Consider the following 13,966-nt stretch of genomic DNA (forward strand, 5'->3'; position numbering starts at 1 on the left):
TCGCCGCCTGCCAATTCTGCCGCTGTTCAAGGATTCAAGAGAGGAAAAGCTCAACGCTTACCCCCAAGAAAAGAAAAGGAATAAATGAGGCGGTGACGTTTCAGCTGCCTGCTAATTCTGCTACGGCTCAGGGGTGAAAGGGAGCCGCCGAGGCAGAGGGGGAAGGAAAAAGAGAGAAAAAGAAAATTAAAGAAGCGGGGCTCTGGCACTTCCCGGCCTGGCTAAGTTCGCCCCGCGACGGGCGCACGCCAACCGCAGCCGGACCGAGGGTGTTTTTTCCAGACTGTGTGAGCGGGTCTGACCCAAGGGGCCCTTGTCGGACACCTCAGCGCTCGCCCGCCCCGCCGCCGCCGCCGCCGCCGCCGCCCCCGGGACAAGACCGGCCCGGCCCGCCCACCCACCCACCCCACCCGGCGCGGCGCGGGCCCGGCCTCACCCTGCGCGATGGCGATGGACTCGAAGCGGTGCAGCTCGCGGAGCAGGCAGCTGCGCTCGCTGGCGTGCAGGCTGTAGATGAAGTCCCGCGCGCCCTGCGCCGTGTTCAGCGCCTCCATCGGCTCCTTCTTGGGGTGGGTGCCCAGCGCCCGGCCCGGCGCCCACGGCAGCAGGGCGCCCGGGCGGCGCCACGAGCCCGGCAGCAGGACGGCGCCCGCGGCCCCCGGCCGCCCCAGCAGCAGCAGCGCCGCGCGGCTCAGCCCCGCCGACATGGGAGCGGCGCTAGCTCGGCCCGGCTCAGCGGCGGCTCCGGCGGGCGGCGGCGGAGGAGGGCGAGGGCGGCGGCGCCATGCTGCGGCGGACGCTCCCGCCCCGGGCCGGCCCCATCGCGCGGCGCTGCCGGAGACCGCCGGGCGCCCCCGCTGGCTCCGCGCATGCGCCGCCACCCGCGAGCGGCTGGGCGGGGCGAGCCGCGCTCCCGGGACCAGCCGAGTGTCGGTGTGCGGGGGTCGCGCTTCCGCCGCCCCGTCCTCCCCTCCCCCCCCCCGCAGACGGGCGGAGGGGCCCGTGCTGGAAAACTCGTCTGACCCAAGCAGCTGGGCAGGAGAAGACCTCGGCCAAAGCAGTCCTCCGTCTCGTCCGGAGAAATATTTGATCGCATCCTAAATCTTCTGCCTCATCCTCAGAACTGCCTGATTTTATACTAAATCGGGGGTCAGAAACCCCTGGCACGCGTGCCAAGCATGGCCCACAAGGCCATTGTGCTCGGCACACCACCGCCAGCCCGGGCCCTAAGCAGCTGCCGCCAGCCGCGGAGCGCCGGCTGCTGCCAGCGGGCGGCGGGAGGCGGCAAGCAGGCGGGCTCCCTGGGCCAGCTGCAGCCGGGGGGCTGCGGGCTCCGGCGTGTCGGCACTCCTGCGCCTTCCAGGATACACAGTGTGGTTCCTTTGGCACTCCGGCCAAAAAACATTGCCTACCGCTGTCCTAAATCCCCCGTCTCACCCTAAGAAATATATGATCTTATCCTAAAGCCTCCATCTCATCCCAGATTCTCCACCTCACCCTAAGAAATCCTCAGTCTCTTGCATCTTTTCTGGATGATCACGGTGACAGCATTGCTCTTGCACATGAGGGGAAGGTTGCGCCAGGGTCAGCCCCTAGCCGGCAGCAGAAGGAGCATTGTTAAAACCACAGTCAGATAAAAATGACGTTCCCCATTATAACTAAAAGAATAATAAGTTCCAGCGCCAGATTCATGCAGGTCTTAGCATTCAGCAGGCATCATTTCTCCACTCGAAGACCAGCTCCATGTGGATGGTGGCACAGGAGCTAAGTTTCACTTTTGCTTCTCGGGCATCCTCCATTCAATAAAAAATGAACAGGCATGGTGTACAAGGTATCCTAGACTGTGGCATGTTTAAAAAGCTGTGCAAGTTTTTGGGGACCAGGAAAGCTGTTGCAGTCTAGACAGTAAATGCACCAGGACAGAATCTGAACAGTTCCTGGCCTGTTGTTATTTGAAGAATTAATTATTTGCAAAGACATTGCCAAGCTCTAGTCCACAGGAAGGACCAAGAGTCAATCCAGCTGCTTAGCTTTTCAAATCTCTTTTTTTTTTCTTTTTTAAAATATTTCCTATTGTACTTGTTAACTTTACATTTAAAGAACTAGAAGCAATTAAGCCAGGAGGGGCACATTCCTAGATAAAAGTTATTAGTTGTGTTAGTGTTTCTTTTCATTGCAAGGATAACACATTTTTGGAAGCAGTTAGTACATTTGGATGGTTACTTCAGCAAGGGTGTCAGCTGCTTTTCTAGAAAGAAAGCCCTGGCCACTCCTCCACTCAGCAGGGAGAAGTTGGAAGCTGTGGCTGTAAATGCAAAAGCAGCATTTTCCTTTCCAGCACAGCAGCTGCAGAGAATGAACACGGACTGAAGGCAAAGATGTTATAACAAGCGGTGTGTCTTATATATACACACACATGCACGTGCATACACACCCTGTGATGCATTGCTTGTAATTTTCAGCTGCATAAGACAGATGACAAAAGAAGCTGGGCGTTGGCTGGTATTTCCAGGTAAGCATGTTTTGTCAAGCAGTTTACTGAAATCAAACCATTCTGTCAGAGGCTGAAGAAATCTTTAACTTCCATAATCCATTCTCCCAGCTCTTAGGCCTTGCACCACAGACATTACACTTTTGATAATACTTAATAGTTTCTGAGGGGCCTTATTAAAATCAAGGATATCCACTTATTAGAAATCAGGCAAGTTTGCTGCAGTCAATAATATTTTGCATTTTACATAGAGCTATATGAATACTCATTGATTAGAGCAAATTATGTATTTGTTTAAAATATTTCTTGCCCCTGGAATAGCATGCCCAAGTGCAGGGGGGCTGGAGCCGATGATCTGTAAGGTCCCTGCCAGCCCCTAACAACTGGGAATCTATGCATAGTTTTTCCATCAAAATAGAAGTTTCCATGGAAAATGTTCTGTAGGTATTAACAGTGCCCACCTCTGACTTACTTGTGGCATATTGAAGGGTTTATAATCATAGGGAGCTTTGTGGCTATGGCATGTAGGAAGGGTCAGAGCAGGTGATCTTATGGGGCCTTCTGGACTATTGGTTGTCTATGAACACAGAGGGCTGGACTTGATGGTCTGGGAAGTGTTTTCCAGGCCTAGGGTCCCTTTTAGGTGAATAGAAGAGAGGGTTGCCAAGACACTGGAAACCTGAAAATTTTGAATTGAAAAATGAAAACACCTTTCAGTTATCAGAAGCTTAAAAAAATTATATTTGGGGGTTGCTGAAATCCCAAAATCTTTTGAAGAAGAATTTCAACTAATTTTTCATTTCAGTTGAAATCTCTCTCAGGAACTTCTGATTTAGTGATTTGCTATATTAAGGCCCTGGTTTTGCAGCTAGATCCTTGCAGACAGTTCTCAGTGCCTGTGTGGAGTCCCTTTGAAGTCACCGGTGCTCCATCCGGGTTTGGAAATTCATGTACACAGATTTAATTGTGAGACTGACTGGGTGCATCTACATGAGATGTTTACTAAGGCACTGCCTAATTAGATCTGCAGTAAACATCTTGGTGTCTACATGTGCAGGGCTATTAGCCTGGAGTGAACTAACAAACTCTACCACTGAGTAATACTTGTAAATACAAGTACTGTCCTGCTTCAAGTTTTCTACTCCACTGCACCGTGCAAGTAGATGCTGACACAGCTGGCTGGGGCACAACAATGCTTCAGTGCAGGGGGCTGCCTGCAGGCTAGACCCACGCTGGAGCACCCTTGTGCCCCTGCCAGCCCCTCTGCAGCACGCTAAGCCAGGACGGAGCAGCCCTGGGCTGGGAGGCTGACCCCCAGACTCCCTGCCAGCTAGGCTTGTTCTGACCTGGCTCAACATGCTATGGTCCTGGGGCATGCATAAACACAGTGCCCAGGAACAATAAACTCCGAGTGTCAGAGTTACTGCTTTGCATTAATATGCACAGGTAGATGCACTCACTGGGGCCCAAATCATGACACCCTGGTGAAGCAAGTACTCTCTTTATTTTCAAATGGGTAAAACAGACCGGTTGGCCAAAAGGCTGATCAGTGAGAGAACCAAAAAGCCCCAGGAGCCATGAATCCTGGCTCCTTGTTTCTTCTTGTAGGCCAGTTTAAGGTGCAAAAAATTTGAGTTCACAGGAAGACAGCTGATTTAGAGGGCTGGATGGATTTCTTCAGCTAAGACCCTGGAGAAGTGAAACGGTTCAGAACAAGTGATCATCTAGGGGAATCTGAGTCAGAGAGGAGGCATTTCTCCATCAAGAGCACTTAAGACTGATTAGATTTGAAACTTAGTTCTCTTTTAGAGTGTGTTGCCAGATGCAGCTACAACAAGAGGTCAAAATGCGATAGTGTTTACCATGAACAACTGGTGCCTTCCAAGACTGGGAGGGCACCATGGCGGCGAGTAGGGAACGCCTGCAGATGTCAGTGTTGGTGGCGGTGAATGGGGACCACCTGCAGACAGTGTCAGCAGTGAGGTGGGGTGGTGAGCAGGGACTGCCTGCAGAAGCCATCAGTGGCTTCAGTGGCAGCAGGTCCCAGGGGGGCTCTTGCCCCCCTATGTCCTCTCTACGTGTCACCTATGGTGTTTCCCAGACATTTAGAAAGGCAATAAATGCCCTTGTCCCAGTGAGTACACAACTACAGCCCTGATCCTGAAAAGAACCCTGTCTACACAGATTCCTATGCCAGTATGGACCAATGCAAATCAATGGAAACTAAGTCATGAAAGACTCTTTGCAAAATTGGAATCCTAAGGTGACAGGCTTCACAGCTGCCGGGTATTTGAACTATGTATATGCTACATGTTGAAAAAGGCAGACAAAACTCTTGGAATAGAGGTGATATCTTTTATTAGACCAACTGCAAAACAATTTTATTTTTTTTATCCCTGACACTTTGAGGAAAATATTTAGACAGATGCAAGGGTCTAATTTAACTATCCATGATACAAAGACACTAGAAATGAACATCTTCAGTCAAATATCAAGGTAGAGCTCACTATTAAAAAGTCTATGAAGAGTAACATTTCCCCAAGAAAGTAGCAGTGGGCCTATCATTAAAGATTCCTTTAAATCTGCACAGAATAAAGCAGCATAAAAATATATTGTAAAAAAGAATCCTGCACTGGCAGGGGATGAACAAGATGATCTAATTTTTCTATCTTTCATTGCTATGGGCTTTTTTTTTTATTTAGAGGAAAAGTGGAATTGAAGTTTCTAGCCAAACTAACACTTTAATTAATCAGGCAGTCTCTTCAATGTGATTCAGCAGGTATTTCATAGTAATGATTAGTCCTTGAGCCTCCAGCAGGGACTGGCATCTTGCAACAAAAACAAACATTCTCACAATACTTTGGAAAAAAAATAAATTTTATTTTTTTTACCCTGCTGCTAATTTCATTTTCTTCTCCTGGTAGGAATAATGTTGTGAGTGACCAGAGTAATGGAAGCCAGATCATGCAAGTAGTCAACATGCCTATTGGAGATTTTTTTTAATGATTTGGGAGAAATCTGGTATTTTCAATGCCTAAAGCAAAGGTAACAGCACTCTGGGGTGCCTTGAAATCCTCTCAAGGGTGCCAAAGGATGCCATGCGATGTTAGCACTACCAGGTGTACAAATATGATTCACAAGATAAATCCAGTGATTTCAAATAGGAATCCATAGTTAGGGTGACCACAGGTCCTGGTTTGACCAGGACACTCCAGGTTTCCATAGCCCTGTCCCAACTGGTTGGTGAACAGTCCTGGACCCCGCAGGGAGGCAAAGCAGCGTGGTGTGTCAAGCATGTGGTCAGGCAGGCACTGCTGCTTCTGAGCAAGGATGGACTGGAGCAGGTGCCACCCCGCTCACGTGGCACATCCTTGCTCCTGCACAGGAGCAGCAGTGCCTACCCTCCTGCCGGCTTGGTGCAGCATGCTGCTCTGCCTCTGTGCCAGGCTCCAGCCTGGGACTTTTAACCAACCGGCCAGGACCACGGTACAGAACCCAGGCATGTCCCAGCCAAACCAGGACTATGGTTGACCTTTGCATAATGCTAAAAACAGTCTGACCTGCATTGGTCTTTCTGAGTTCTTTGCAACAGAACAACTTCAATTATTTTTCCATAGTCAAAAACCAAGTGAAAACTAAGAGCTGGTATTTTCCAAGGGAAGCCTCAAATCTAAAAAGCTTGAGAACCATTGGCCTAAAGTCTAAAAGAGAGTTTGTGGGAAGCACTCGAGAGCTAATAGAGCAGCACTGGGGGAAATTTTGCACAATATTTTAAAGCTTATAATAGTGTTGAGGTGACGTTGTAGCTATGATGATCCAGGAAAAATGTGAGAGGCAAGAATTTTGGGGGGTGATATCTTTTATTGCAGGGTTGTGGCATCCTGCTTAAATTGTGGCCCTGGGCTCCCACCCCGCCTGCCACTCTCCCACTGCTCTGGGAGGGGGGCACAGGCCTTAAGGCATGCAGTGCTGCATGGAGGATTGCACCAGACACACGTTGCAGCACAGAGGCATGTGGTACGTGGCCCCTACTAGTGCGGCCTGAGGCGTGTACAGTCCCTGACCACTTAAAAGAGGGACAACCCAGTTTTATCAGCTCAACTGTATAGTTAGGAGGGACACAGACAAGTTTTCAATGACCTGAGGAAGGCTACTTGGTACCTGAAAGCTTGTCTGTGTCCCTCCCAGCTATAGAGTTCATCCACTAGGAGCTATCGCCCACAAAAATCCTTGCCTTTCACATAAAGCTTATAAGAAAATGCAAAAGATTTTCACAGTTTTGCCACACAAAAGCATTATAGTTATTGGTATATAGGCAACTCTAGGAAGGATTGGTTTGTTGGGCCCTGAGAAAAGAAACAACAGTAGGGCAAAGCTCACAGGGACAGAAAAACATACAGCAACACAACTGTGAACACGTACAAAGGTCAAAAACCACCTTGAGAAACACAACCCTGCAAGTGTCTGGAAAGACTGAGGGAGCTGGGTTTATTTGGTTTGGAGAAGAGAAGACTGAGGAGAATTTAATAGCAGCCTTCAGCTACCTGAAACGGGGGGAGGACTCCAAAGAGAATGAAGCTGGACCATTCTCAATGATGACAGATGACAGAACAAAAAGCAATGATCTCAAGTTGCGGCAAGGGAAGTTTAGGACAGATATTAGGAAGAAGTTTCTCACTAGTAGGGTAGTAATCGCTGGAACAGGTTACCCAGAGGTGGTGGACTCTCCATTCTGGGAGGCTTTTAAGACCCTGGTAGTCTACTAGTAGTAGACAAAGCCTTGGCTGGGATGATCTAGTCAGGAATGGTCCTGCTAAAAGGGAGGCATATACCCAATGGAGAGATGGGGTCATCGCCAAGAAGGACTATGTTATAGTCGCCCGAGGATGTAGGGGGGCAGTCAGGAGGGCCAAGGCAGAGTTGGAGATAGGACTAGCTTCCCGGATTAAGGACAATAAGAAGTCCTTCTTCAAATACATAGGGGGTAAAAAGAGGGTCCCGGGTAATGTGGGGCCCCTGCAGGACACGATGGGCAACTTAGTCATCACGCCAGATGACAAAGCTAACATATTTAACGATTTCTTTGCCTCTGTCTTCCTAAGTAGGGACCAGTTCAGCCACCTCCCTGCTGGGCCCCCCTCGGGCCCCGAGAGAGACACGCCTGGGCCAAGGGTTAGCGAGGAGTTAGTTAGGGTACTTCTGGAGAAGCTGGACGTGTTCAAGTCCGCTGGTCCGGACGATCTTCACCCTAGGGTTCTACAGGAACTGGCTGAGGTCATTGCGGGACCCCTGGCGCGGCTCTATGAGCACTCGTGGTGTTCTGGCGAGGTGCCGGAGGACTGGAAGAGGGCCAATGTGGTCCCTATCTTCAAAAAGGGAAAAAAAGAGGACCCGGGAAATTACAGGCCAGTTAGTCTGACCTCAATCCCGGGTAAGCTCTTTGAAAAAATTATCCTGGCACACATCCAGGAGGGCCTTGCGGGGGAATGCATGCTCAGGGGCAACCAACATGGGTTTATCAGTGGCAGGTCTTGTCAGACCAACCTGGTGGCCTTTTACGATCAGGTCACCAAATCATTAGACGTAGGGGTTGCTGTGGATGTAGTCTTTTTGGACTTCCGGAAGGCTTTCGACACTGTCTCTCACCCTGTCCTCATCAAAAAGCTGGGAGACTGTGGTGTCGATGCCCACACGGTCAAATGGGTCGCCAACTGGTTGGAGGGCCGCACCCAGAGGGTGGTAGTGGATGGGTTCTTCTCGACCTGGAAGGACGTGGGCAGTGGGGTTCCGCAGGGCTCGGTCCTCGGGCCCGCACTGTTCAACATCTTCATCAGTGACTTGGATGAGGGGGTAGAAAGCACCCTGTTCAAGTTTGCTGATGACACTAAGATGTGGGGGGATGTGGGCGCACTAGAAGGGTGCAATAGGCTACAAGCTGACCTTGACAGGTTGCAACGGTGGGCGGATGAGAATAGGATGGGGTTTAACACTGATAAGTGCAAGGTGTTGCACATGGGGAGGAAGAACCAGCACCACACTTACAGGTTGGGGAACTCTCCTCTTGCCAGCACGGAGACGGAAAAGGATCTTGGAGTCGTCATTGACTCCACGATGAACATGGGCCGGCAGTGTGGGGAGGCAGTCAAGAAGGCCAATCGTACCCTATCATGCATCCACAGATGCATCTCGAGCAGGTCCAGGGAGGTGATCCTCCCCCTCTATGCGGCACTGGTCAGGCCGCAGCTGGAGTACTGCGTCCAGTTCTGGGCGCCACACTTCAAGAGGGACGTGGACAATATGGAAAGAGTTCAGAGGAGGGCCACTCGTATGATCAGGGGTCAGCAGGGCAGGCCTTATGAGGATAGGCTACGGGACCTGAACCTGTTTAGCCTCCACAAGAGAAGGCTAAGGGGGGACCTTGTGGCCTGCTACAAACTGGTCAGGGGGGATCAGCAGGTATTGGGGGAGTCCCTGTTCCCCCGTGCGCTGCCAGGAGTGACCAGGAATAACGGTCACAAACTGGCGGAGGGTAAGTTTAGATTAGATATTAGGAGGCGCTACTTCACAGTCAGGGTGGCTAGGGCCTGGAACCAGCTTCCAGGGGAAGTGGTGCAGGCTCCTAGCCTGGGGATTTTTAAAAGGAAGTTAGATGAGCACCTTGCCGGGGTCATCTGACCCCGGTGCTCTTTCCTGCTAAGGCAGGGGGTCGGACTAGATGATCTACCTAGGTCCCTTCCGACTCTAGCTACTATGAAACTATGAAACTATGCTTTCAGCCAGGGGTTAGACTAGACGACTTCCTGAGGTCGTTCCAACCCTACTTTTCAGTGATTCTAATATAGTTGCCTTGCAAAGCTGTCATGTACATTTACTTGCCCAGGCACAAAAAAAACTTACTTGCCCATTTTTTACTATGATGAAAACACAGTAATACTTTATTCACTATGAACTTACAGAAATGAGAAGACTCATAGCAATCTGTATCTCTAGTCTGACTTGGGGTGCATAGGCAGGGCCCCAGCCCCCAGTACTAATGTAGTGAGGGTGCCAGAATGGCAGTCCCCAGGGAGTCCATAGCCTGGCAACCATGGCAGCCTCATGTGACTGTTGCTGCACACTGTTGCACGCTGCACTGCTGCTGCAGCATCAACAACTGAAGTGGGCTATGCATGCCAGGACAGTAGCAGCCAGGGACTTTAAGTATCTAGAGCAAATAATATTTGTCCCCATCCCCCACACATGCTCTTAGCCTCCCCGACTCACTCTTCATCAGATCTTTACCCAGGGCACAAACCCTGCTAGCTATGCTTCTGCAGATTAAGGTAAAAAACTCTCCTAAAATAAATTTACAAAATTCTAGGTATATTGTCATGCTTATAACTGTACAGTGCCAACACACGCAACAAAGGAAATGATGAAGTCAGGACACGCTTTTATGCACTGTAATATCTTGGGGGACAATTCTAAATCTGTACTCTATAGTCAAAGTATTTCTATGTGTCCATTAATTCTGGGCACCTCAGTTTTGGGGTACCCAGTTTGAAAGATCTTGGGATTTGAAATGATATCCAAACAATACTTGAGCACCCACATCTCCTATCAAAACAGTGATGGGTGTGTGAGAAAGAATGTAGCCAATACATGACAGATGGGGCACCCTATTTTAGACATCTAAACACGGGAATATCAAATAGGAGTCGCAAGCTTAAATTGTCAATATCTGGCACTAGTACAATCACATTTGGAATACTGTGTTTAATTCTGGTATCCACAGTCCAAGAAGGATATTGCTAAATTGAAGAGAGAAGAGCCAGGAAAAAATTACTAAAGAACAGGAAAAAGAAATCTTATGGTGAGGGGCTCTAAGAGATCACTCTATTCAGCTTCTCATAGGGAAAGTTAAGAGATGGCTTGTCGACAACTGATAAGTACTTATATGAGAAACAAAACTTTGGTAATGTGATCCTTAATCGAGAGGATGAAGATATAGCAAGATATCACTTCAAAGACCTGATGTTCTATTCAGCACCGGTGAGGCCACATCTGGAGTCCTGTGTCCAGTTTTGGGCCCCCCACTACAGAAAGGATGTGAGCCTATTGGAGAGAGTCTAGCGGAGGCCGACAAAAATTATCAGGGGGCTGGGGCACATGACTCATAAAGAGAGGCTGAGGGGACTGGACTTATTTAGTCTGGAGAAGAGAAGACTCAGGGGGTATACAATGTTAGGAGTGAAAATAATTGCATGCTGATGTACCAAGTATTGTGGCAGATTTTCCATCACTGGTAATTTTTTATCACAGTTGGATGTTTTTCAATAAGATAGGCCTAATTCAGACAAGAACAAATTTTAAAAGATTTTGACAATCTGTGTTATAGAGGAAGTCAGAGTAGATCAGCACAGTAGTCCTTTCCAAGCTTATAAAACATACTTCTGAAAAGGCCCTTCACAGTAGGCATACTAAATTAATAGCTACCGTGAAGAACATAGACCTCTGTAGCAGCGTGGGGTCCTAGGGGTGGCCGTGATCTCCCCTAGCACCCCCTACCGTGCCAAGTCGGTGTTAAAGCACCCTCACAATCTCGCCTGCCATGTCTTTGATGTTCTGTAGTTAGGGAGGCTGCCTTCGTTCCCTTGCCCACAGTTCTGCTGGTTCCCCCTGCGGCTCGGCTCTGTAATGCGGTTCTGGGCACCCCAGCCTTATGGGCTATGCATGGCTCCAACCGCCCCTGTACCACGCCCCAAGCCTCGCAGATGTACCAGACATTGTTTGTCTATTTCCCTCTCCTGCGCCTCACCAGCGCTTCTGGCTTGCCTCGCAGCTGTGCTCCCTGGCACTCGTCGATCTCTGCCCGCTCTACGGGGCTTCTTGTGCTGCCCGCTGTACGGGGCTGTCCCCGTTTTCTCTGGGGTTACCACCGCCTTGGGGCTCAGGTGGCCATAGCCATGCCTGGCCTCAAATCTCCTCCTAGGGGTCCCAACCCCCCCTGCAGGGCTCAGGCAGCCTCAGCCTTACCTGGCCTCCGATTCTCCCCCCAACTTCTTGGGACTGGAGTCAGTGCACCCCTGAATGCTGCGCCCTCTCTGGCGCCGGTGTCCCCACGCTACCGTGGAGCCCCTGTGAGGCCTCCTCCGACCCCTAATAGCCTCATCCGGTCCTCCGGTCTTATGACAAAACAATAACACAAGCCCTTGGGCTATAACATAAAGCTAAACCGCTCGGCTAACCTCCTTTGAGTCGCCTTCCACAGGTGCTCCATCCCTCACTATCCAACTGCCCAACTGCTCGCATTCAGGCCTTACTCCTTTTCTTAGTCAAGTACCACTGCTTCTCCATGGCTGCCAGCCAAGACCCCCTCTCTCGTCCTCCAGCCTGTGCTTTATAGGAGTCAGCCCCGCCCCTTCTGGTCAGCTGACTCAGCAGGTGTGGGCCCCTAGCTCCTCCTGGTTGCCCTGGCAACTGGCACCTGGTAGCCATTCCCGCTCTTTAAGTAGCAGGCACTTTGGTGCCCTGCTACAACCTCAATTCCTCTTTATTTGAAAAATGAAGGAAAAATAGCATTTCTGCTGATAGTGTTTTGCTTTTACCTTGAAAAAAGGTATTTTGTTAATAAGCAGCTGCATTAACGGGACGTCATTTTCCCCTTGTACCCTGGGACGTCATTCTCCCCTTGTATCCCGGGACGTCTGTACTCAGCCTTGGTGAGGCTGCAGCTGGAGTACTGCGTCCAGTTTTGGGCTCCACAATTCAAAAAGGATATGGAGAAGCTTGAGAGAGTCCAGAGGAGAGCCACGTGCATGATCAGAGGTCAGGAAAACAGATCTTACGACGACAGGCTGAGAGCTATGGGACTCTTTAGCCTGGAAAAGCGCAGGCTCAGGGGTGATCTGATGGCCACCTATAAGTTTCTCAGGGGTGACCACCAGGATCTGGGGGAACGTCTGTTCACCAGAGCGCCCCAAGGGATGACGAGGTCGAACGGTCACAAACTCCTGCAAGACCGTTTCAGGCTGGACATAAGGAAGAATTTCTTTACTGTCTGTCCCAAGGTCTGGAACAGTTTGCCAGCGGAGGTGGTTCAAGCACCTACATTGAACACCTTCAAGAGTAAATTGGATGCTTATCTTGCTGGGATCCTATGAGCCCAGCTGACTTCCTGCCCTTTGGGCAGGGGGCTGGACTCGATGATCTCTCGAGGTCCCTTCCAGCCCTGATGTCTATGAAATCTATAATGCTCAGCACATGGAATATATGCATTTTTGGTTAACTCCTTGAAAGATGACTATGACCAGTCAGAAGTATATGAATGCCCACACTTACAATTCAAAAGGGTCCCCTCTATTTAAAAAAATTTAGGAGATCACAAATGAAAAAGTGTTGAAAACCACAGGCTTAGAGCACTTTTGGTTACTTTTTTCTTCCTTTTCAGGAATAAAGTAACTGTACTAGGCAAAGGCAACAGCGCAATAATCTTTCATTTGAAGCATAAAAGAAGATAAAGCTGCTCCAAGTCTTACAGAAAAAGTCATGTAGGGCCTTGGACATATTTTAGGGGGTGAATATGGATCTATGGGTCAGATGAGCTGGAGTTCCCAATCCTGATTGTTTTGTTGGTGACTGAGCCCAACCCCATGTTATGTTACATAAGCTCATCAGTCAGCAATACCAGAATTGCCCCTTGATCCTGTCTGCCCATGTCACAGCTAGCAGACTGATGGCATAAGATAAGAATTAAATAACTAAGATTTAGATGTCAGGTCAGGTTCCAGGTCAGCCGCTGCACACACACTGTGCAATGAGAGGTGATGAGTGGCGACTCACTCCCACTCACCTTTCATGGGATTCCCTTTTTACTTTTCTCCGTTGCCTTTGTTCCTTCTCTTCAAACATCTGTCTCCCTTTCCTTCCTCATCTCACTTTCTTTTCATCGCACATCCTCCCCCCACATTACTCTATTAACCTGCCCTTGGTTTTTCCTAGTTTCTAGGGTCGGAAGGGACCTGAGCAAATCATCTAGTCCGACCCCCTGCCATGGCAGGAAATAATACTGGGGTCAAATGACCCCAGCAAGGTGTTCATCTAACCTCCTCTTAAAGGAGGAGCCTGCACCACTTCTCTTGGAAGCTGGTTCCAGACCCTAGCTGCCATGACCGTCAAGGAGCGCCTCCTGATATCTAGCCTAAATCTACCCTCTGCCAGTTTGTGACCGTTATTCCTGGTCACTCCTGGTAGTCCTCGGGGGAACAGGGACTTCCCCAATGCCTGCTGATCCCCCCTGACTAGTTTGTAACAGGCCACTAGATCCCCCCTCAGCCTTCTCTTCTGGAGGCTGAACAGGTTCAGGTCCCATAGCCTTTCCTCGTAGGGCCTGCCCTGCTGCCCCCTGACCATGCGAGTGGCCTCCTCTGGACCCTCTCCATGTTGTCCACATCTCTCTTGAAGCGCGGTGCCCAGAACTGGACGCAGTACTCCAGC

The 13,966-nt window shown here is 49.9% G+C and overlaps 1 protein-coding gene across 1 annotated transcript in view; it reads right to left on the bottom strand.

Annotated features, from left to right (window-relative positions):
* TMEM65 (transmembrane protein 65) overlaps window positions 1-856 on the bottom strand; it is a 42,442-nt gene extending 41,586 nt beyond the window's left edge. Inside the window, exon 1 of the mRNA XM_090040611.1 lies at window positions 437-856. Within this exon, the coding sequence (XP_089896737.1) occupies window positions 437-707 (271 nt within the window). The 5' untranslated portion in view covers window positions 708-856. The remainder of the gene's footprint in view (window positions 1-436) is intronic.
* Window positions 857-13,966: the final 13,110 nt, after the last annotated feature.

Source organism: Crocodylus siamensis, chromosome 3 (assembly GCF_052110815.1).
Source record: "Crocodylus siamensis isolate JL-2025a chromosome 3, ASM5211081v1, whole genome shotgun sequence".
Taxonomy (NCBI): domain Eukaryota; kingdom Metazoa; phylum Chordata; order Crocodylia; family Crocodylidae; genus Crocodylus; species Crocodylus siamensis.